Source organism: Pogona vitticeps, chromosome 1 (assembly GCF_051106095.1).
Source record: "Pogona vitticeps strain Pit_001003342236 chromosome 1, PviZW2.1, whole genome shotgun sequence".
Taxonomy (NCBI): Eukaryota; Metazoa; Chordata; class Lepidosauria; order Squamata; family Agamidae; genus Pogona; species Pogona vitticeps.
The window spans coordinates 74752567-74777449 of record NC_135783.1 but is presented as its reverse complement, the minus strand read 5'-3'; the positions used below and the strand labels follow the sequence as shown (position 1 = coordinate 74777449).

Here is a 24883-nt window from a genome sequence, read left to right as displayed (position 1 = left end):
GTCATGTTTGTATAACATACCACAGTTAAGTGTGATTAATTGATGAGATGTCATGGAACATAGAACAGCTGGGCACATGATCAGCCATGTAACCAAGATAGAGTCTAACATATTGTCATTTACCCACAATTAGTTCCGGCACGTTATTTGATCACAAATAGGATTCTTGCCTATCTGTCTAAAACACCTCCTTCTCCCACTGTGTCTCCTCAGATGCCACAATTAATGATGTTGGTGATTTTGACCTATATGTTCTTTGTACGAAGCTCATATGACAGAGGTGGAAAATAATGTGTGGTGGCTGCACCCGGACTGTGGAATACATTCCCTTTAGAGATCTTTCCAGAGCAAAGGCCAAGTGCCTTGCAAAGGAATCACAGGACTTCTGTTTCTGCAAAAGCTCAAGCAAACCTTATGAACAAAGACACAAGTTCAGTTCTGTTTAAAACAATTTGAAACCTTGTAACATCTTGTATCAGGAGGATACATGAATTTTGTATTCAGAAGTAGAAGATGTGATTGGACCTTTCAGCCATGTTTGATAAATGTTAGTTTTGTACGTATATTATATTCTACTGTTAGGAGAAAAATACATGTATAGGTTTTTTTTCTATCCACTCATTTACCCCCTTGCCAGTTTCAGTATTGCAGTATTAGCAGTTGCAATAAGACTAGGCACATTGAATCAGTGTAACTTACAGAGGAGTTGACTCACTGATGTTGGGTTTTTGTCACGTTGATTCAGTGTCCCCTGTTTGGTCTCCCCAAACACTCAGGTCCACCTTCTGGATGCGTTTACTCTTTTTACGCTGCCACCAGTGGATCTAGTCCGCACAGTAGCAAATATATGTATCTCAGACGTGTGCTGCCAATACAACAGGTTTATTGATCTTTTATTTAGTAAATCACAGATGTAAATCACAGATGTTCTTTTATTTCTGTTTAAGATCTCTCATTAAAGTACAGTCGTGCCCCGCTTAACAATTACCCCATATAATGATGAATCCGCTTCACGACGATGTTTTTGCGATCACAATTGCGATTGCAACACTATGTTTTAATGGAATTTTTCGCTTTGCGATGATCGGTTCCCTACTTTGGGAACTGATTCTTCGCATTACAATGATCAAAACAGCTGATCGTCGGATTTTCAAAATGGTCGCCACCGGCTGCTCAAAATGGCTCCCCGCTGTTTTTAGGAGGCATTTTTCGCTTAACAGGCACCCGAAAATGGCTGCCGTATGGAGGATCTTCGCTGGACGAGCAGGTATTCAGCCCATTGAAAGGCACTGAACGGTTTTCAATGCATTTCAATGGGCTTTTCTATTTCGCTTGACGACTTTTCGCTCTACAGCGATTTCGCTGGAACGAATTAACATCGTCAAGCGAGGCACCACTGTACTTGGGTTTGATTACACGTTTGCTTGCGTATACTTATTCACAATAACCACTTCAACAATACTCTTTGACTATCTATTCACTATTCCTTATAACTCTTTCCTATTCTTTTTAACACTCCAACTTTCCAATCTCTCTCTTAACTCCCTCAATTCCTCTAGCTGTCTGTCACTCTAACTCTGCCTCTCCTGTCCTATCATAGGCTCCTGCACATGAGCTCCATATGATGGACAGGAGTGATGTGGGCATTCTGCCACATACTGCCACAGTTTCTTTGGTATCTTTTGCATAAAGTACTGATTTGTTTTTGAGGCATAAATAAAATTAAGTAACTAGAATTTGCCAAACATGACTGAAAGATTCAATTATGCTTTCTTTTGCTTCTGAATATGCACTGAATGATGTAGTCAGTATCATCTAATTTTAGATGCAATCTCTTGTGGCACTTACTGTAACTTTGGGTGGCGGATCTTCAAAGTGATGATAATGCCTTATTAGGTCTTTGAGCTTTGGTGGTTGCCTCCACTGTAATTTAGTTATTTTACTTTTGCTTGATATGGTTTCTCATCTGCTTCATGCAGACAGGCTGTCTTAATCTTGTCCTTCCTTTTCATCATCTGTCTTTGAATGTGGCAGATCTACTACTTCACTAAATTTTTCTGTTTCTTGTACAATATGAGCTACAAAGGTTTTTTGTTACTGTTTACCAGTAGTTTGAATGGATAGCTCTAGCAATAGGAAATTTGTTTCTTCCTCAGTAGCAAAGTGAATGATTATAGTTTTGTCTCTTCCATAATGTCTCCAGCACTAAGTCCAAGTTGATCTGAATCTTTCTCTTTGTACTCTATTGAAGCCAGATCTTGCCGTGATTTCTCTATTGAAGCCAGATCTTGCAGTGATTTCATGATTTTACCTTCTTTGAGTATTTTGTGAAGCTGACTAAAATGTTCTTTCAAAGCCTCTGTAAGCGGTAGTGCAGGCCATATCTTGTTAAGCCACAAGGCTCTGAATCTTCAGTTTTTAAAACCATTAACATTTTCCATATTCTCTAGCTTTTCCTGCAAAAAATCTGGTGCATTTAGTGAGCAGCTTATTCCTTGCTTCAACAGTGGCTATTTATTCCTAAGTAAAAGTCAGGTACTGTGACAGAAAATGAGAAACAGTTGCTGTAAAAAAGAGCTTACCATTTTTAAAAATAAGTTTTTTCAGTGTTGGTGCAAACTGGCTAATATAGGACAGAAGCAGTTTCCCCCGTGTTAGATTCTTATTTCACATCCCACAGAGTACATGGGCAGTATGAAGCTAATTTCTGAAATCTCTCCTTGTTTTGACTGTTGACAATTCAGGAAAGGAATATAGCCATCTTGTTCACTGAAAATAGGGAAGTAAATAATTCAAAATGTCAGTCCCAGACCTGAATTAAGACTAGTTCTTTCTAAGTGAACAAAAATTTTATAGTAATTCTAGGTCTTTGATTTGGTATTGTAATGTACATTTGGAAACTTTGGAGTATCTAATAGAGCCGTGCAACCAGTTTAGCCCAATTTCAAACTGTATTCAGGCCAGCTTGGACCATTCGAGATTTAGACTCAAATCATATCAGTCTAGATCACTCCAAATCACTTCAGACCATAAAAGAAAGATGGTGTTATCTCCAAAATGTTGCTAAGCAGTATCATATAAGGAAAATACTTGCGGGGGGGGTAGGGAGGGCAGCTGGATTTTTCTGTTTGACAGTTGTAGTTCCCATTGTTGGATTAAAATCTCAGCACTCCTTGGGCAGTGGGGATGTATTCTTCGACACTTTTCCTCATTCTGTTTTAACAGAATGAATGTTTTGCAAAAAGACTTATTGGAGTCTGATGGCAATTTTGTGTTAACTGCTACTTAGGCTTTTCCTTCATCTTGAAAGTATCCAGACATTAGTCTCTCCTAACCTCTTTCCAATTCAGTCTCATCCTCAGGGCTTGAAAAATGCACTTGTCCACTTGTCTGTGACAAGTGAAAAATGCTGCTCAACGAGTCACAGCTCACTCTCTGCCTGCCTCCTTCCCTTCCAACTGTCTCTCTCTAATCCTGCAGTCCTCCCCCCTCCCATTGCAAAAGGAAAACTGTCCTCTTCTTGCAAGGAGAGAGTTCGAGTGGTACATAGAGATACAGCTCTGTAGGAGAATGTAGAGTAGTCCCATACTAAAGAATATGGAGATTCCTTGCTCCCAATTTCAACTGAACGAGGACACCCCCTGGGGTGGGAGGGAACCGTGGCTCCTTAAGAGGCTGGGCACTTTTGCTTTCAGTTTTATTTTTGCTGGAGTCATTCAAAAGAAAGGCATTCAAAATGCAAGCTTCATGAGCCCACAGGCATGCAGGTAATAAAGCAGCCAAAGTCTGAGGGTATAAATCAGTGATTCCCAATTCCAATAAATTGTAAGGCTATATATAGTCCAGTCATATTGACTGGTGAAATTTTTGACTGACTGGTGAGATATTCTAAAATTTTTCAAGCCCTGCTCATCCATCCTTACTCTTCATTTTTTATTTGAGTAAGTGATTGTTGGTTTTAGTATTTTGTTAATTGTAGTTTCATTAAGTAGTGTTGCTTCCTCTCTGTGCCTCCTACATTTGGCCCCTAATTTTTCTGTATAGTTTTTTTTAATTTCAGTCCAATGAAAATATTGGACCATATTCCCAAACGTATACTGTATCAAAGCAAAATTTAGTGATTTATAGTGCCATAACCACTGGTACTATCCATCTTGATTCCCTTGGAGTCAGGTAGCACATATCTAACCATCATGCATGTACAGTGGTGCCCCGTATAGCGAGGTTAATCCGTTCCGGATTAACCTTCGCTATACGAAAACATCACTGTGCGGGGCAGGAAAACCTATTGGAACGCATTAAACTTAGTTTAATGCGTTCCAATAAGTGTGTAAACTTACCCCCTCCAGCGATGTTTTCGCTCCGGCGGCCATTTTGGAACCGCCGATCAGCTGATCGGCGGCTCCAAAATGGCCGCCGGAGCCCCAATCGTCGCAAAGCGAGTGCGGCGATTGGGGCTGATCCGTATAGCGATCCCCAAAAAGGGATCGCTATACGGATTTTTCGTTAAACGGTGCACTCGTTAAGCGAGGCACCACTGTATATGAAAGAACAAAATGTTATAGCTGTTTTTCCCCAGATAAGGTTTTGGGATTGATGACTTAAAAACTCCCTGTATATCTGAAACTCAGCAGCATTATTCTTTGGGAATGCCAAGTCACCAAATTTCATGTATGTGTGAGCAAAATGATATAAAACGAATCAGTGCCATAACTAAAAAAAACATAGGAGAGTATACAATTGGTTACTTCTGACAGTCAGAACACTTGCAGACAATGTGAACTTTTAAAATTCTGTCAGATCTTCAATTGAAGGTAAATGTAAGGAAATCTCATCAACTACAAATAATTCAATATATAGGTGCTGTTCTTAATTCGATTACAGCAAGAACTTATCTACCTGAAGAAAGAATATACAAAATCATATTATGACAATGAGAAGTGGATGGGGAGCACATTGCCTAAAGGGAGATGTGCATGTGCTCAAGACATCTCAGGAGAAGGAAAATCACATCAGTTTTCTAGAACTTCTGGCAATATTTAAAAAAAAGTTAGAATTCGAAAGCATAACTGGGGAAATTGTTGAAATAGCAATGGACAATACAACAGGCATATTCTGTCTAAGCAAATGAGGAACCAAATTATGAATCTTCTCTACCTATCAATACTTCTGTGGGAATAGTGTATTCTGAAACACATTTTTCCAGTAGAAATTCATGTCACTAGAGACAGCAATCAGCAGAACTTGAACACAGACACACAAGTGGGAGTTATCTCAATAACTATGCAATATTTATAAATAGATGGGGAGTACCAGAAGTAGACATGTTCACTTCTCACAACAAGAGGAAATGCAAAATGTATTGTTTATGGATGAATAAAGGCAAGAATTCTCTAGGAGATGCATTCTTAATCTCCTGGAGTGTGTTCCTGATTCTAACATGTCAGAAGAGATTAATAGAACATGCAGCTATAGATCAAATTGACTGCATGGAGGATGATCCACAATTAAAATGCATTTTGTAGCAAGCAAGCAAGCAAGCCATCTACTAAATGATTGTATGAATACAGGTGGGAATAGTTTACGTTGACAAGGTAAAGGTTACATGTGATCCTGGCAGCTTTTAGATTATTTTCCATTGGATTCCACCTCCAAATGCTCCCCAGCCTTCTCCTGTTTCGCTTCATAGCTCGCAGCTGTTGGTCAAACCAAGGCGCTGATCGAGCTCTGCACCAGAGTGGGCGTTTAGGAGCAATCATGTCCACAGCCATGGTGGCGGTGGCGAACCAGCCGTCAACCAGAGCCTCGACAGGAACACCAGCCAGATCAATCAGAATCCCTCGCATGGAATTCTGGAATCTTATAGGATCAAGTAGCCTTTGAGGACGGACTATTAAAATAGGTCCCTGCTCCTCGCGGGGAGGGAGAGCCATTGTGAGGTTGCCTTTTATTAGGTGATGGTCCAACCATGACAAGGGGACTGACACAAGATTAGTCACCATCAGGCCACATTCTCTCTGCTTAGTGGAGAACACCAGGTCTAGCATGTGATGCCCATGTGGGTGGGGCCATTAACATTTTGGGACATGTCCAAGGAAGCCATGGTTTCCAAGAACTCGAGAGCCAGTTTGGCAGCCTTCACCTCCGCATGGATGTTGAAATCACCCAACACCACCAGTAGCCTTGGGGATTGACAGAGGTGCTGCGTTACCAGACTACGCCAGGGGCGTAATGGTGAAGTGAACTGCCCAGAGATTAAGCCAAACAGACACTGTTGTGGTGTTGAAAATATTATTTACATTAAAGTCCATATATACAGGGGTAAATACAGCTTCTCTTGGTCTTTATACAGTCCTGGTCATTCACAGTAGTTCTTCAGTTAGCAATGGTAAATTACAGTTTTCAGTAACCAAAGATTGTTACCAATGTAAAGAGTCCTGCATCCACGAAGTCTTCTCCTCTCACCACAGAGATAGTCTTCTCCAGGATCTTCTCCTTGCAATATGGCAAGTCTTCATCCAACGATGCAGAATATACAGCAACATGATCACCAGCAACACAACAACCAACCCAAACTACTCAACTACCCAACTACCCAAACTACCCAACAGTTTGTCTCTGTAAGCTTGGCTAGTTTTATTCTTAGTTTCTCCAATCAAATTGGTTGTCACACAGCTGCCTCAATTAACCCAGCTGTGCTCCTTTGTAACACGTTGCTCTCTAAATCCTGATCCTGTTACAACTTATTCACTGAATTGCGATGAACAATTCTCTAGGTTGACTTTGAGACCTGTCAATCTCCTCCAATTGTTTATAGCAATTCTGTTACATACATTGTACATTGCTTTGAACATATACAGAGTTCTTTTTACATTCACATTTATATACATTATATCATTCCCAACATTTCACATGCTTTGTTATGTTTAGTTGGCCCCAATACTTTTGTTAAACAATCAGCTTTATTATTTTCTGTTCCACAGTATACCAGTTCAATTAACCCATTCTCTATGCTTTGCTTTACATTTTGGTACCTGATATCTGTGTGTTTGGATCTGCTTCTTACATTTGGTGAGTTTGCCATTTGTATGACAGCTTAATTATCTTCAAAAATCTTTATTTGTGATTTTATATTCAATCCCAGATCTTGTGCCAATTGTTTGTAGAAAACTAGATCTGTACACAATTCAGATAATGCTGCATACTCAGATTCGGCAGAAGACAACGATATAAATTTCTGTCTAGCTGTCTTCCAGCTTATTAAACTTTCTCCCAAATGTACAGTCATGCCTGATGTTGATCTTCTGGTTGTTAAATCACTACCATAATTAGCATCGGCATAAGCAGTAATAGTCAGTTCTCCCACTGGTTCTAAATTTAGCTTTTTATTTTGTGCCTCTTTTAAATACCTAAGTACTCTTTTTGCTGATTGCATGTGCCTTTCATTCGGCTTGCTCACATTCCTTGATAGCAGATTTACAGCTACAGAGATGTCTGGCCTTGACCATCTACTCAAATATAGTAAGCTGCCTACCAGTGACCTATATACATCAATATCACATTCTGGGCCATTCATGTCTTCTTTCTCAAACTCTATGTTCATTGGAGTTGCTGCACCTTTACAATCCTCCATCTTATACTGTTTTAGGAGTTTTAATATTTTGCTCTTTTGGGCTATTTTAAATCCTTTCTTACTTCTTTCTATTTCTACTCCTAAGTAGTTACTTATTTCTCCTAAATCTCTCAATTTGTAATGTTTCTTTAACATTTGGATTATTTCTTCAGCCTCTTTCTTATCTTTGGTAAATATGGCTAGATCATCCACAAATACTAATATTATAGCTTGTGTTCTCTTATTTATGAATAAACAAGGGTCAGCCTTTCCTTGCACAAAACCATTATCTTTTAAAGTTTTAGTTAAATGTTGGTTCCATTCATGGCCACTTTGTCTGAGACCATATAGACTTTTTTTCAATATCCAGCATTTACCTTCACTTTCAATTCCTGGTGGAATTTCCATATAAATTATGTGTTTCAGGTCAGCATATAAATAGGCTGTTTCTATATCAACATGCCTGGTCATGAGATTATGCTTGGCTGCATAGGTTAAAGCAAATCTCAATGTCTCTGGTCTTAGAGCCGGTGCAAAAACTTGATCATAGTCGTTTGAAGTTTGTGCATATCCTTTTGCCACTAACCTTGCTCTATACCTCACATTACCATCGGCATCCACCTTCCTTTTAAATACCCATCTGGAACCAATTACTTTTGATTTTTCAGGCAGTTTCACCTCCTCATAAACTTTCAGTTGTTTTAATGAATTTAACTCCTTCTCCATTGCCTCTTTCCATTTTATTTGTTCCTTCTCAGGCATATTACATATGTCATTATATGTCTCTGGTTCAGCCACATTGAGACAGTAATAGGTCTCAGGCTTGTACCTGTCAGGAGTTTTTCTCTCTCTGCTAGACCTCCTAGGTAATTCTCTGTCCTCCTCTAGAGTTTCCCTCCTTTCTGAGTTGGATGGAATTTCTTTATCAGTTTGCATTTCCTCAGGTTCTACCTCTCTTTTAATTTCTTGCTCTGGTTGAGAGTCACTTTCCTCTGCACTATCTTCACTACTTTCATTCCTTTCATGCAATTTAATTATTGTTTCTGGGGGTTTACATATTTTGTCCCAGTTACTGTGCTCATTAAATGAAGCACTGCTACTTATCACAAGTTTGTTGGTATTTGGCAACCCAAATCTAAATGCTCTCCTATTTTGTTGGTATCCAAGGAAATACATCAACCTGGCTTTCTTCTCTCCCTTTCTCCTTATTTCTTTTGGGATGTGAACCCATGCAGGAGATCCAAATACATGTAAAAAATTTAAATTTGGTTTTCTCCCAGTCCAAACTGTATAGGGTATGTTGTTTATTCCACTGTGCCAAAGAATATTAATATAAAAATTCGCACAAAGTGTAGCTTCCCCCCAATATTTCTCTGATAGATTACTCCCCCTAATCATTGCCTCAGCCATATTCTGCAGAGTTTGGCCCCTTCTTTCAATAAAGGCATTCTGAGTAGGTGTATAGGGAGCGGCTCTCCTGTGAGTAATACCATTTTTCTTTAATATTGCTTGAAATTTGGCATTGGTAAACTCTGTTCCATTGTCAGTTTGTACCACTTTAACCTTTTTCCCTGTTTTGCGCTCTACAAATTTGAGCCATTTTTCAAACTCTACATGTACAGCACTTTTATCCTTCATGAGATAGCAGTATCCAAACCTGGACTTTTGGTCTTGGATAGAGAGAATGTATCTGGCTCCTCCTAATGATGCACTTTTGGGTCCAATTACATCAACTGACACCAAATCTAATATATTTTTCACTTGTACATCACTATGTTTCATTATAGGAGCTTTCTTACTTTTGGCTAATTGGCAAGCTTGACAATTCACATATTCATTGCATTGCTTTAAATTAACTCCTACTGAGTTTTCAATTGTTTTTCTCAATGTTTTGTAGTTTGCATGTCCTAGCCTTTGATGCCATAAATGAATACAATCTTTGTGTATACATTTGTTTTCATAGACATTGTTAGCCTTAGTACAGTTTAGTCTATATAAATTATTTCTAGCATAGCAATTCAATTTTTCATTGCTCTTGCTAGTTATTATACATTTACTCTCATAGAAAGTGCTAACAAACCCATTCTTTGCTAATGAACTCACAGAAAGTAAATTATGCTTCAAATTTGGAACATGTAAAACATCTATTGGTCTAGCAATATAAGGTAATTTCACTTTACCTTTTCCCAGTACCTTAGCACTAACACCATTTGCTAAGCATACTTGTTGGTTGGATACAGGTTGGTAGTTAAATATTAGCTGTTTGCTCTTACACATGCTGGCAGTTGCTCCTGAGTCGACAATCCACTCTTCACCCTGTTCAGAGTTATAAATTTCCTCAGTCAGGCTTAGTGTTTCTCTCTTGCGTCTGGTTTGTTTTTCTTTTCCTTTCTTAAATTTACAGTCTTTCATCAGATGTTTTCTTGAGCCACAGGAAAAACAGCGTTTTCCAGAATGAATGCTTGCAGCTGTGTCCCCCTCCTCCTCACTTTCTTTCAGCTTATCACGTTGATTAGTGAGTTTGGAGTCTCGGAGCTGTTTGTTATCTTTTCTCTTTTGTTCCTCTTCCAACAGTTTGCTCGTTATATTAATTACTGTTAGCTCTGCTTGAGGAAGAATTTCTAAATTGGTCACCAGCTGATCATATGACTCATCTAATGAAGACAGGATAATAAATGCTTCTTGTATTTCTGTAAATGTGATGTTCTTTTCTCGTAAGTCCATCAACATTGACTTCATTGCCTCTAAATGTTGAAGCATACACCCTCCAGCTTGCAGTCTAGTTCGGAAAAGTTTTCTGGTAATTTGAATCTGGCTTCCAACGTTATCTCTTACGAAGAGTCTCCTTAAATCCTCCCATGCCTTCTTTGCTGAGTTTTGGCCTCTCAGGTGGATAAGAAGACGGTCTTCTAGAGTTAACCCAATAATAGCCAGAGCTTTTGCATTTAGTGCTCTTTTTTCTTCATCTAGGACTGCTGGGGGATTTTCTACAATGTCCCATAATGCTTCCTTTTGCAATAGCAACTGAACCTTCTGCTGCCAAGTTGCATAATTTTCCCCATTCAACTTTTTTATGCACAGTCCAGCCATAGACATTTCGTTGGCCATTTTTACCACAGACTGTAGCCCACACTACTTGGCTCTCTCTGTTCAGCAATTTCTTCAATAACTTCTTAAATTTATACCTGGATGCAGTCTGGTGCGCTGTCTGGGCCCATAACCAATTGACAGAGGTGCTGCGTTACCAGACTACGCCAGGGGCGTAATGGTGAAGTGAACTGCCCAGAGATTAAGCCAAACAGACACTGTTGTGGTGTTGAAAATATTATTTACATTAAAGTCCATATATACAGGGGTAAATACAGCTTCTCTTGGTCTTTATACAGTCCTGGTCATTCACAGTAGTTCTTCAGTTAGCAATGGTAAATTACAGTTTTCAGTAACCAAAGATTGTTACCAATGTAAAGAGTCCTGCATCCACGAAGTCTTCTCCTCTCACCACAGAGATAGTCTTCTCCAGGATCTTCTCCTTGCAATATGGCAAGTCTTCATCCAACGATGCAGAATATACAGCAACACGATCACCAGCAACACAACAACCAACCCAAACTACTCAACTACCCAACTACCCAAACTACCCAACAGTTTGTCTCTGTAAGCTTGGCTAGTTTTATTCTTAGTTTCTCCAATCAAATTGGTTGTCACACAGCTGCCTCAATTAACCCAGCTGTGCTCCTTTGTAACACGTTGCTCTCTAAATCCTGATCCTGTTACAACTTATTCACTGAATTGCGATGAACAATTCTCTAGGTTGACTTTGAGACCTGTCAGGGATCCCAACAGAGCCACAAAGACGAAGTCCACCAGCTCCAGTAAGGAAATGGCTGTTTCACTGGCAGCATGGTATGCCAGCAAGATCCCAATACCATCCCTGACCCCAATCAACACATGAAAGCCTCCAGACCCAGCATTGCCACAGAAGAGAGCCTAACAACCTCAAGAGTATTTCTATAAACAATTGCCACACACGTACTGTACCTTACTCCTCCGGTCTACCCTGATGTTGGACAGCATAACCAGGAGGGCAGGCAAGGAATGCCCCCGTCACTGCTCATCCAAGTTTCAGTTATACAAGCCAGATCTGCATCCTCCTCCAGGATAAGATATTGGATAAGCTGGGACTTAATTGAATATAGAGCTGGCATTCATCAATACCAGTTTTAGAGTGGAGGGGTGACTGAGCTGGCTACCTCAAGCTTGACAGGTGGTCACAGAGCCAGAACAGTAGATAGCCTTCAAACATCTGTCCACCGTTCTTCTGGAACAAGCGTCAACTGTCTCAACGCCGTATCTCCCTCTACCCATAATCACCCAAATATTTAGATGTCCTCAGCTGGGGGGGGCAGCCTTCAACTCCTGTCAAAAAAAGAACAGGAAGAAGAAAGGAAAAAACCTAATGATTAAGCAAAATTACAAATAATGCAATTATAAAAATAAACAAAATTAATCAAAAAACAAAAAATAAATAAACAATTTGCAAATTAAATTGATATAGAATAGGAGGAAGAGAAGATAAATCAGAAAGTAATAGAGCAATAAAACATTAAAAAGCAGAATTTCCCCCCTACCCCAGACCACTCCCAAACTGTGCCTAGTTGTCACCACAGGTGGAATGGCCAGCCCTTATGGTGGATGTTGCAGTCACCGGTGTGGAAAACACACGGCACCTCGGGCACCAGCACTAAGCAGGTTTATTTGGTCCCCCATCCCCTGCAGAGGCTCTGATTTCCAATGAGTCTGTACGCCACCAGATGATGATCTGTCCATGACAACAGAACTACAGAGACTTCTTCCACACCCAGATTGCCAATGTTTACCCCAGTACATCAAACCAGTGTGCCCTGCAGTGTGAGTGGAAGCAAATGCCATTTGGGACAGACCCATTGTCGTCATGGAGGACATAAAGTTCTGAGCCACTCATAACAAAGCTGTCTTGGCATGGATGTTGAAGTCCCCAGCACAACAAGCCTCGGAGATGCCCAACACCATCCCCAAGCCCAACTCAGCTAGCTTAGGGAGACTGTTGAGCAGCAGGGTAGGTGGTCCACCAACAGAATCACTATTCTGTCCCAGGCTCCCACTTTCAAATACACACATTCAAAAACAGAAAACTGGGGGATGTGGTGCTTGGTGAGGGGAATAGAATGATAGACCACTGCAACCTCACCTCCCTGCCCTCCCAGGTCTGTGCTGCTGCACAGAGAACCCTGGTGGGCAAAGCTGAGAGAGAGTGACACCCCCAGCCTCATCCAGCAAAGCCTCTGTGGTGGAAGTCAGATTGGCCTGCTCATCCAGGATCAAGTCCTGGATGGCCGTTGTTTTTCCATTTATAGATCTTGCATTTAGCAGCAGCACTTTCAACCCAGGGGGCCTGCAGATGGAAGACTTTTTTTTTTGAATGGAACAGTTTTTCTGTCAATGGATTGACAGCAATTTTATACAACACAGTACTTTTTCTATAGTAGAGAATAAAGATGTGCATATAAAAAGCAGTTTTTGTTGAAATATGTTGACCTTGTTGGGTATGTGGGTAGGAAATATGAATGCCCAAGAGGAAAAACTGGAAATTAAAAAAAATCCAAACCACAAAAATCCATACTTTCCCTCATTTGTTTCCAAAAACAAATTGTTAGTTTTTCCAAGGAAAAAGTTGCAAACTTTGGGGAACCCAGAAATGTACACCAGTGAAATACTATCTTTTTTAGGATGAGTGATGTGCCCTTTAAAATTTTACTTGCTGAAAATGCAAGATACATGCTGCATAGTACAAGGGCTTGTGTGTATGACAGTCTACATAATTAGAGAACGGCAAGTCCTGTGCATAATGTAGACAATTTGGATGTTCTGGATGGTATCAGCGTTTTGGATGGCTTCAACTTACTACTGTGCTCATTCTTCTTACAAACAAGTTCCCATGCTTTCCTGGTAACTTAGGCATGGAAAGACAAAGACTTGCACTTTGAGTTGCACCTGAGAACAGTTACAAACCAGTGTGGGAAATAAGATGCTAATGTAATATGGTCGTATAATGGCACTTCTAGGTGCCATATTCCATACCATGGTGGAATGTTTCCATTTTCTTTCTTTCTTTCTTTCTTTCTTTCTTTCTTTCTTTCTTTCTTTCTTTCTTTCTTTCTTTCTTGTGTTGCACAATTTAAAAATATGGATGTATATGAAATATAGTAAAATTCAAATGTTAAGATAATTGGGTTCTTTTTTTACCAGAAATTGGCTACTTCAGTGGCATTATCTGAGCCATTTGCTAGATCTTTCTTTAAACACTTGATGAGGCATAAATTGCATGCAAATAAGTGCTGCATTGATTTAATTGCTCAGTAGTCACAGAAAATATGTCCTGTATCCAAGTGGCCCCATTTTATGTGATTATTCTGTGATCTTCCTACTTCACTTCAGATTCTATTAAGTCAGCGGTCCCCAAACTTTTTGGAACCGCAGACCGGTTGGGGGGTGGGTGGGCTCTGTGTGTGGGTTGGGGTGGGAGAATAGGTTAAATCTTAGGGTCTGGACAGTTTAATATCATTCATTCAAAGTTGAAGAAGCCATTCCTTTTTGTTTTGCTCGAAATGTTTAATTTGCTCTATTCAGATATAATTGAGTTCCATCACTTGGGCATTCCTACATCTTCTTACTGATTCCTCTCGTTTTGCCAATATGAAGGCAATAGAAAGTTCATTGGATTCACTCTGATTACCCCTTTGATGTTTTATTTTTATTATGCACTGATTGGTCTTCCCTGCCAGGAGCAGTAGGTATGCTATTTGGTGAGGGGTTATACTTGCATACAGTGACCTTTTGTTTGGATTATTGTTCAGTCTTTTCAGTACTCTCCAAATGTCTACTTTCCATTCCTTTAAGGCACATTACAAACATGACCTTGTGTGATGGCCTTGTTAACAGTGAAAGAGTTGATTTTCTCCACTGCAGCTGGAACACCAACTGAAAATAGGCAAAGCACTTTATGCAGAGCCATCATGTGAGGATAATCAAACTGTTTATATGGTTGTTTTAGAAGACGGGTGTCTCCATCCACACTCGTTCTTCCAGGATCAACTCTCCCATTTATAACCCTCTGTTCTGTCTTTGTCTGGAATGAACTTCAGCTCATTAGGCCACATCCAATTATTCACCAGTTTCAGACATTGTTTCAGGGTTTGCACAGTTTCCTTGGAGCAGACTCAGATGGAAGTTGAAGTAGAAGTCGATCAGCACCTCCAGATTCCATATATATGTTGAATAAAATGGCCAGCAAGAAGAAGTTTTGCTAGTCTCCAGAAAGTAGGAGCCATAGGGACAAAATTGGAAAAACTCCCAATTCCACCATCTATTGCTTGAACTTCGAAAGATCAAAAACACCACAAAATGTTGCCTAGGGAACCCATAAGAGGAATTGATTTGTCAGTAATACTAACAATTTGTGTCCAGTACTCTGGGACTGGGTCTAAATCTCTACTGGCATAATCTATGTCTGGTGTTGTGAATGATTCTGTTGTACCAGTAAAAAGTTTTCTTCTGAGATCTTTGTGAACTGAAGAGAATTGGAGGAGAAGGAAGGGAGATTTCTCTCTACACATGGGCTTTTTCAGAAGCAGTAAGGGACTCTTTGTACCTTCCGTAAAAGTCCATCCTGAAGGTAGAGAGAGATGTCCTCCTTTCATGTGGCTGGAGAACTCAGGAGGATGGTTTCTTTCCATTCTTCCTGGGCTTGATTGGTCACTGTGACCACAAATAATGACAGACTGCCAAAACAAGCCTTAAACCAAATATGCTTAGGGCATAGTATTCTAATGATGAATACTATCAGCATTTTAGCACAAAAAAGTCCATGCTCAAAGGCTATGTTGCCAAAGGGGTATCATTTCTTGATTTCATCCATTTTGTCAATATATATCTCTCAGGGCTTTCTGCGTTCTCAAATGTAGTTTCTAGTTTGTCTGCATATATATATTTCATTTTTAAAAATTTAATTCTGCTTTACTAGAATAATTTTGCTTTGTTTTTGCCTGAAAGCATAACTTAAAAACTCTAGCAATTTAAGATTTAAAATTTGCAAAGTAAAATTCCATGTTAATTTTTAAATCCTAACCAACTTCAAGGAGAGGTAGATAGATGATGCAGTGGTTTGTAAGGTGATATGCTTTCTACACTTTCTTTTTCTTAACATGATACACCTAAACAAGACATTTTAGCCCCCCTCCCCAAGTTGTATTTTAATGAAGAATCTACAACTAGACTCAAACAGTGTTTGCAATCTAGGTCTGTAGTGTTGTCACCTGCACAGTTCTAAACAGTTTCTCCAGATTTCAGCCACTTCCCATGTACAGGCATTTAAAAATGAAATGAACCCAAAGCAGCCAAAAAAAAAATCAAGAACAAAGCCAGTTCTGATAAACCTTTTGCTTTTTTGTCTTTAGTGTCCTATTTTCTTCTTGCCTTCCTTTGAAGTGTCATACATTTATAAATACATCTAATAAGGAAAAGGTGTCTTTTGTCAATGGAAGAAAAAAAGAAGGTGATTACTTACTTTCTCTCTTGGAATCAAATTCGTACAGATTTTAGGTTTACAAATGTAAAATATATTTGCAATCGTAGAAGAAATAACTTGCTAATGCACGGCTGGGGGAAAACACAGTATACTATGCTGTTTCTGGATTGTTGCCAAAGGATGCAAAGGGATTACTTGTCTATCATAACTATTACAAAACTCAGCCTACCTAATCTACTGGTATAAAATTGCATTGCAGGCAGCAACTTCATGGGCTCTGTTGCACTTTGTGTCATGTTTGTGTTGAGTAGAGATAGAACCAGCATTCTTCCAGCCCATAGTTTGTACATACATGCTACAGTGGCTTTGTCCCTTAAAAAGAAAAAGTCACAAAGCAAGATGGCGGCTTTCAAAAAATTGTGATGGCTTTTTTAGAGTAGATATATATTTTATTTTGTCTTTCAGAAAATGCTGGGACAGAAGAGATGATTGTTAATTTGCACTGAGGCCTGGAACTGCCTATTGAACAAAAGTCCCGACCAGGCAACATACGAATGGCCCAAGGAAGCCACCAAATTGATTTTCAGGTTTTGCATGACCTGCGCCAAAAATTTCCTGAGGTACCTGAAGTTGTTGTGTCCAGATGCATGTTACAGGTCAGTGCTATGCTGTTACTGTTTTGTAGGTATTTAATGTAGATATTTAAAATTACTTATAAAGGTTGTCCATACTAACTTATGTATAGTCCATGAGTAATTTTTCCCATATCAGCATGTCTATTGCCATTTTTTAAATTTTGCTTTTAGCAGTACTAGTTTTACTGTTGTTATGTTGCACAGCCTTTTGAATAGTTTGGTTTTGCTTCCCAGATTTGTTTGGTTTTGCTTCCCAGATTTTCAGAAACATGTTCTCATTCAGAAGGACCTTATAAAAATCATTTACCACTTCCATAACTCCCTCTTCCCAGTTGGCCAATCTGAAATGCCACTTCAAATGGCTTTCCATTGGCCAGAAGGTACTATTTTTTATTTTTGTTTAACTGGACAATGAGGCTCATGGTGAAGTGGTTAAACTACAGTAAAGACTCTGCTCATGACCTGAGTTCACTTTTGACAGGCTCAGGTGGCAGGCTCGTGATTGACTCAGCCTTCCATCCTTCCGAGGTCAGTAAATTGTGGGGGGCAATGTCTAGCCTTGGTAATCAAATTGTAAACCCACCCAGAGACTGTTTTAAGCCCTATAGAGCGGTATATAAGCAGTGGACTTTAGTGAACCTGAAACTTCAAAAGGTGTAGATTGGCTTTGTAAAATATCATTTAGCATTAATCTTTTAACTCTGGTTTCATTTCAGTGCTGAAGTTTTCCTATGTCTTCTGTTACTTCAGTTTCTGGTTATAATAAGGAAATGGAAATACTTGGGCCATTGTTCTCATATAATATAATGAGGAACTATTACAGCATTCTGTTTCCTTTATTGCTTGCCCTCAGCTAGCCTTGCACATTTATATCAATTTCTTATATGGTTTATAAATAGATATTGTCTTATTGTAGAGTTAATAAGACTTATTAATGTGAACTTTAGTCTTCTATTTTAAATTACTAGTAATGGTCATTTATGGGTCCTTTCAAAGGAGAATGGTGGGACAGAAATACTGTAAGTAAGTAAGTAAGTAAGTAAGTAAGTAAGTAAGTAAGTAAGTAAATAAATAAATAAATAAATAAATAAATAAATAAATAAATAAATAATGTTTTGTAACATGAAATCTAGTAGTATGTCCAGTGAATCAGTGAGTCACCTTTATGCATTCCATTGATTTGTTGGGCTTACTCTATTTGTGACTTACTGCTGGATTTCAGCCATAATCTCAAGTGTTAGTGTCAGGTTTTGGTTGCCTGAGATTTATTTCAAAATACGTCCTAATTTTTAATGTACTTAGTCTGAAACTGCATAAGGCCATGAGCTGGTTTAAACCTGTTACAGTACTTCGATTGGCAGCTAAAAGGTAGTATAAGGCTCCAATTCATATCTTCTGAAACAGAGCTTCTGCCATTGAAGATATTCAACTCTGAGAGAGAGATTCATTCTGTCTGTCTAGACTTACCTACTGATTGCATAAGGAAAACAGAGTTTTTTCTTTCTTCTGGCTGGTTCACCTTCACATGCATAATTGTGCACTGTTTATGAAATAATACAGATTACTCATTTCATGAAGAGGAGAGAGCAGGAAAGGGGGGGACTATGTAACTGCCTTATGCATGTGGCTTTTAACCAAATGGATTTTGACCACTGAGTTTAAAGTTGGGATGGGCAAATTTTTGGGGGGTCTGGGGGCCAGTTTTCTTCCCCAGAACATTTATGGGCATACAAACTGTCAATAACGGCACAAGGGGTTCCTACCAACCTCTTTAAAAGGCTAGTCCCTGCCGTTCGAGCTGCCAAACATACAGACACCCAAATGGGGCTAGTGGAAAGAAGGGAGGGGCAAAAACTGCCTTGGAGCTGCTCCTCCTATGTAAAGTATTTTGTTTTTGAAAGTAATGTATATTCCTGGATAAACATCTGCATTAACCATAATCAAAAATATGCCATGGCTGAGTAAAACTTATCACACTGTATTACATTTATAATATTACATTGTAATAATATGTAAAATAATAGAGCAAGGTTAATAATGCCACTGAATGTAATCTTAGTTATCAAATCCCGACATGAACCTGATACTTATCTCTCATCTGTCAACTTTAAAATATGCTTTATTGTGGAAAATAGAAAGCAAACCATTGTGTAATAGGATTTGGAATGGAGCTCAGATAATGTATGCTGCTTCTATGTCAAAAGGCATAGGGAAGCAAAATGAGGGAGCATAATCTTCAAATCCAGTGTTAGGTTCTTACGAGCAGCAAAACGGTCTCTCCTTCAGTGCTGGGAAAAGATTGGTGAGGACAGTTTCCTTTTGACAGTTCCCTGTTGTGTGCTCCCTTCTTGAACCCAACGACTCTGTTCAAGAATAGGTGTTATTGTCCTTCTGGTACATGGGCCCTGTGGCATGTTTTGCTAAAGCCAAACTTAATCATACAATGATGAAAGAGGCTTACCAGCACCTACCCGAGACTAGTTAGTGAAACTCTAGTACACATTCTGACAATATATTCCATTACCTCATTCTTTGCTGTGGCAGTCCCTGTCTTTTCTCCAATATTCCCCATTCCACACATTCCCTGTTTACCTCTCCTTGCTGTTGAATCATGCTTTTCAAATACTAATATTCACTGTTTATGATTTGTATGTTACTCGTTGTAGCAGCAGTAGTATCAATTTGTAAAACAGAGGTTTATATAACTAGTTACATGTGGGTGTTCATTATTCATTAACTTCGTAGTCATTTATCCATTTACACAACCAATGTCGCTTTAAACCAAATAACAAAATGCTTCTGATTTTGTATAGTATGCTTTTTCTTCTTTCATGCTTTTCTTCCACCTTTACATATTTGCATACAGTGGCACATTTTTGAAAGGCAAGGTTTTTGCTGACCACTTAAATATGTTAAAGCAGTATGATTTCCAGTAATATTTTTATTTTGTCATTTCTTGTAGAACAATAATAACTTGGATGCCTGTTGTGCAGTTCTGTCTAAGGAGAGCACAAAATATCTCTACGGTGAAGGAGACATTGGTTTTTCAGATGATTCTGGGATTCAAAGTTTGCGAAATCACATGACATCCCTTAATTTGGATTTGCAGTCACAAAATGTGATTCTTCATGGAAGAGAAGGAAGTAGAATGAATGGAAGTAGGACTTTGACTCATAGCATTAGTGATGGACATCTTCAGACCAGCCAGTCCAACAGTGAACTGTTTCATCAGGAACCACAGACTGCTCCAGTCCAAGTTCCACAGGGATTTTTTGGCATATCTAATACTGTTAGTACTTCTAATCCAGGGCAGCATTTTGGATTTCACTTGGGCAGCAAAGGAACATCTGGTTTGGCTCAACAAACACCTAGATTCAACCCTATCATGGTAACCTTAGCCCCAAATATTCAACCTGGTCGGAATACCCCTACATCTTTGCACATACATGGTGTACCTCCAATAAACAATCCGCAAGGCAATTCTATCTATATTAGACCTTACATCACAAATCCAAGTGGTACAGCTCGCCAGAGTCAGCAAAATCCAGGCTGGACGTCTCAGTTTAATCCTACGCATTCTCAACAAAATTACCAGCCTTCACATCCAAATCCTTGGACAAATATTCCTACAACCAGTTCTTCACCACATACCTCATCACAATCAACACAGCCAAACCAGCAAGGCCATCAGACCTCCCATGTGTATATGCCTATAAGTTCTCCTACAACCCCTCAGGCACCTACAGTACATTCATCTGGTAGTTCACAATCTTCTTCATCCCAGAGCCAATACAATATTCAAAATATCTCAACAGGACCTTGTAAAAACCAAATTGAAATCAAACTTGAACCACCACAAAGAAACAATTCATCAAAACTACGTTCGACTGGGCCCCGTTCATCCTCAAATTCCTCTTCCGGCAACAGTCAGACTTTAAGTAGAAGTCAGCCTACTGTTTACATAGCTGCCAGCCCACCAAATACTGATGAAATTATCACACGAAGTCAACCTAAGGTCTACATTTCAGCCAATGCTTCTACAGGAGAGGAACAACTTGGGCGGAGTCAGCCTACACTCTTCATATCAACCAATCCAGGAGTTACTGCCACATCTAGGAATATGTCTGGTCAAGTAAGCATGGGACCTGCATTTATTCACCACCATCCTCCCAAAAGCAGAGCAGTGGGCAACAGTACCACTGCCACTTCTCCCCGAGTTGTGGTTACACAGCCTAACACAAAATACACGTTTAAAATTACTGTTTCTCCAAATAAACCCCCTGCAGTTTCACCAGGTGTGGTATCCCCAACCTTTGAACCTACAAATCTTCTAAACCTTCCTGATCACTTTGCAGAAACGGAAGGTATCCAACATCTTACTGACCCTGTTTTAGCACATGTCGATAGGATTAGTGAGACACGAAAACTGAGCATGGGATCTGATGATGCTGCCTATACACAAGGTAATAATTTTATGTAAGTTGTAGAGAAGTTTGCCACGTTTTCATTAATATATTTCTTGAATGTATTTACTAGGCTATAAATATATTTTAACACAAATTTTCTCAAGGCCGCTTTTAGGAAATGCTAAAAGCGAATCTATTAAAGGCAGAGTTAGTATCCTATTTACTGGCACACTGAAAAACGTTCTGTGTCAAATAGTATTTACACAGTTGATATTCTTCATAGTTGTGGAATAACTACCATACACTGTGCTCTTTTAAGCACAATGTGTATCACATTAGGGATACATAAATAATTTACTAGCATGTCTTTACTAATAGTACAGTTGGGGAAAAAGCATATGGAACACTATTATTTATAGTAATTACTGTAAGATGTATGGTAATTCATATTTGTCTTACAGTGGTGTGCAATAAGATTACATTTTGCTGTTCTAATCACATTGCAGTAATATGGTTAAGACTTCAGTGCATGAAATAAGCACGTAAAGTAACCCTCAGAGTCCATATCTAACTTCCAAGTTAATTATCTTTACATATCAGCCTGATGTGTAAATTTGCAAATTCATTTCATACATCTTGGAAGCTTCCTTGATATGAATATGCACCTACAGTGAGAATTTAATCTCTGTTCTATATTCCTGCTTGGATATTGGCTTTGATGATTTAATGGTTTACCCAAATGTGTTATCTTCTAGAAATTGAACTTTCTTTTGGTATTTAGGTGTGGGCATAGTCCGTTTTATACAAATAGATCAGATTGTAGTTTGGGCATACAGCTGAATTTATGTAAAGTCAGCTTATTCTTAAAAATAGCCTGTCCTTGACATCTGGTTTTCAGACTTTCTCAGCAACTGTGTGCATTTTTGTTTGTTGTAAAGGAGCAGTTATTTGCACAAAACTTCCATTGCACTCACTGCCATACTTTTTAAAAAAAAAAAAAAAATCCCCACTGTCCCTCCTTGACAGGGGCTGGACTTGATGATCCATAAGGTCCCTTCCAGCTCTCAAGTTATTATCACATCCAATTTATGCATTCAGTATTTTTAATCACAGTTTCACAGTTGTCTATCTGAGGCTTAAATGCTGTAAATCAGTATAGCACACTTGAATGCATGTTAAAATCTAAGACAGAAGAGGATTGATACAAATCTATTAAAATATCACAAGGCTGTTTGATATCTCATATTAATAACTGAGACTTAACATATTGCGGCCATATTTTATTAGTCTGTTGCTTGTAATGAACCAAACTTACAGATACATTTACTTGTGTAAAACATAGCTGAAAAGTTGAAATGTTTAAGTTAAAACTATTGTATACTTTTTTTCTACCAGAGGCAGCATTCCCAGAGTGGAGTTCTTTTCATTGAGGGAGATGGTTTTCATTGATTTGACATCCTTTTCAGCCGCTAGCAGCATATTCCAGAGGGTCTCTCAAATAGAAATGTAAACTTTCTTAAATTTTTAGGCCATGGGGAAATAATAAATACCCTCTTGGGAGGAAAAAAAACATTTATGAAATTAACATAATTTCCATTCTTATTTTCATATCAAATATACAGTGGTGCCTCGCTAGACAGTTACCCCGCATGACAGTTTTTTTCGCTAGACATTGACTTTTTGAGATCGCTATAGAAATTCGCAAAACAGTGATTCCTATGGGGGAATTTCACTGGACAATGTTTGGTCCCTGCTTCGCAAACCGATTTTCACTAGACAATGATTTTGACAGCTTCCTCCGCGCTCGCGGAGGTGTTTTCGGGACCTAAGCTTTGCAAGACAGTGATTTAAACAGCTGATCGGCGGTTCGCAAAGTGGCTTTCCTATGGCCGATCTTCGCTAGACAACTATGATTCTTCCCCATTGGAACACATTAAACAGGTTTCAATGCATTCCAATGGGGAAATGCTTTTCACTAGACAATGATTTCACTAAACAGCGATTTCAGTGGAATGGATTATCATCGTCTAGCGAGGCACCACTGTAAACTTGTTGTATTTTTTTAAAAAATATTGTAAAATATAAAAGCCTTAGTTCTGTAAAGCAAAATTGTCTATACACTCTATACCAGGGGTCTCCAAACTACGGCCCATGGGCTACATCCAGCCCGCCTTGCCATTTTATGCGGCCCATTCCTTTCAGCCTGTGCGTGTGCATGCACATGGGGTGCATGTGAGCATGTGGATGTCCGTGTGGGCAGGTGTGCGTGTGTGTGGGCGGATACCCATGTGGATGTCCATGCAGGCGGGGGGAGGGGTTGCGTACGTTCCTTTGGCTCTCAGTGGAAAATATATGATGTAGTCCTCACACTGAAAAGTTTGGAGCTCCATGCTCTATACTAAAGAGAGCTGCAGACTGTTGCACCTGTATCTTACATTTTACCATCTGAGAAGTAAAAGAAAAGTGAAATCAAACTAAACATCTTGAGTAAACAAAATAAAATGTATCAGTTGGGCAGAGTCTTGTTTCTGTCTTGACTGCTTCCACCAAAAGAAATCAAAGGTCACCAGAATAAGCAGCAGTTTACAAGGAGTGACCGGCACCCTGTATGTTCCTCTCATGAAGATGGCAGCTCTATTTAGGTACAATAAAGGTTTTTGGAATTGACTGTTGTGTGTATGTATGTACGAGGGGCCGGCAATATGACACTGGGGTCAGATGTGGCCCTCAAAGCTTTTTACTTACTTCCAGCCCTATTAGATTTCCATAACCCCATGGAGGGGGGGGACATTAAGACCCCTGCTCATAAATTGTATTTCTAGAAGCCTCCAAAAGCAGCAGCTCACATTTTAAATAGGATGCACTCAATTCACTATATTTAACACTTTTAAAACTGAACTAAATTAAATGTCGATTATTAAATATATGTTTTGTTTTTCCTTTCCACTTTGTCAAAGAACAGCTTGTTAGTATTATATGTATCCCATATACATATGCTTTTATGAAGTTTCAGGAAAAAGAGAATTAGGGAGCAGGCTGATTGTGGACTTTTGCTAAGATTAATAAGATTTTTTTGTGTGTCTTCAACTTCCACTGGAGAGAAGACCTGTGCCAGATTGACAGAAAGCCTATCCAGTCCAGTATGTTATTCATATATTGCTAACCAATTGCCTGTAGGAAGCCTGAAGTATGAAATAATTGCAACAATAGCAGCAACTTGCCCTAAGTAGAAGATGACATTGTCTCCAGCTGGTAAGGGAGTGAGTATTCTTAGAATACCTGTATCTCAGAACTGTAGAGCTATAAGGAGCCCTGTTGGTCACTGAAGCCAGTCACTGTCAAGGAGGCACAGTGAAGAATTGAACCCGAAACCCCTGGCTCCGCAACCAGAATCCTAGACCACTGAGTGACTAGTGGCTGTTGTCAGTTCCATACATTATGATTTATCCAGTCCTCTTTTAAAATAATTTGGGTTGGTTGCCAGCACTATGTCATATGGCAGTGAATTGTATATGTCTTGAATCTCCCACTGTTTACTTTCATTGGTTGACTACAGTTCTAGTATTTAAGAAAAACAAATATGTTTTCCTACTAGTCTTCTCCACACCATGCATGTTCTACAGTTTCTATAATGTCTCCCTTTAAATTGCCTTATCTTACACAGCCA

General features: G+C 39.1%; 1 protein-coding gene across 3 annotated transcripts in view; it reads left to right on the top strand.

Moving 5' to 3' along the window:
• Window positions 1-24883, top strand: part of TAB2 (TGF-beta activated kinase 1 (MAP3K7) binding protein 2) — a 77650-nt gene that overhangs the window by 42476 nt on the left and 10291 nt on the right. For 2 of the 3 annotated variants that reach the window (XM_072995529.2, XM_072995519.2), the window contains exons 2-3: window positions 16641-16831; window positions 19773-21273. In XM_072995529.2, the coding sequence (XP_072851630.1) occupies window positions 16730-16831; window positions 19773-21273 (1603 nt within the window). In that variant the 5' untranslated portion in view covers window positions 16641-16729. Of the gene's footprint in view, window positions 1-16181; window positions 16203-16640; window positions 16832-19772; window positions 21274-24883 lie in introns of those variants that run through there. The other variant, XM_072995523.2, reaches the window with a different exon arrangement.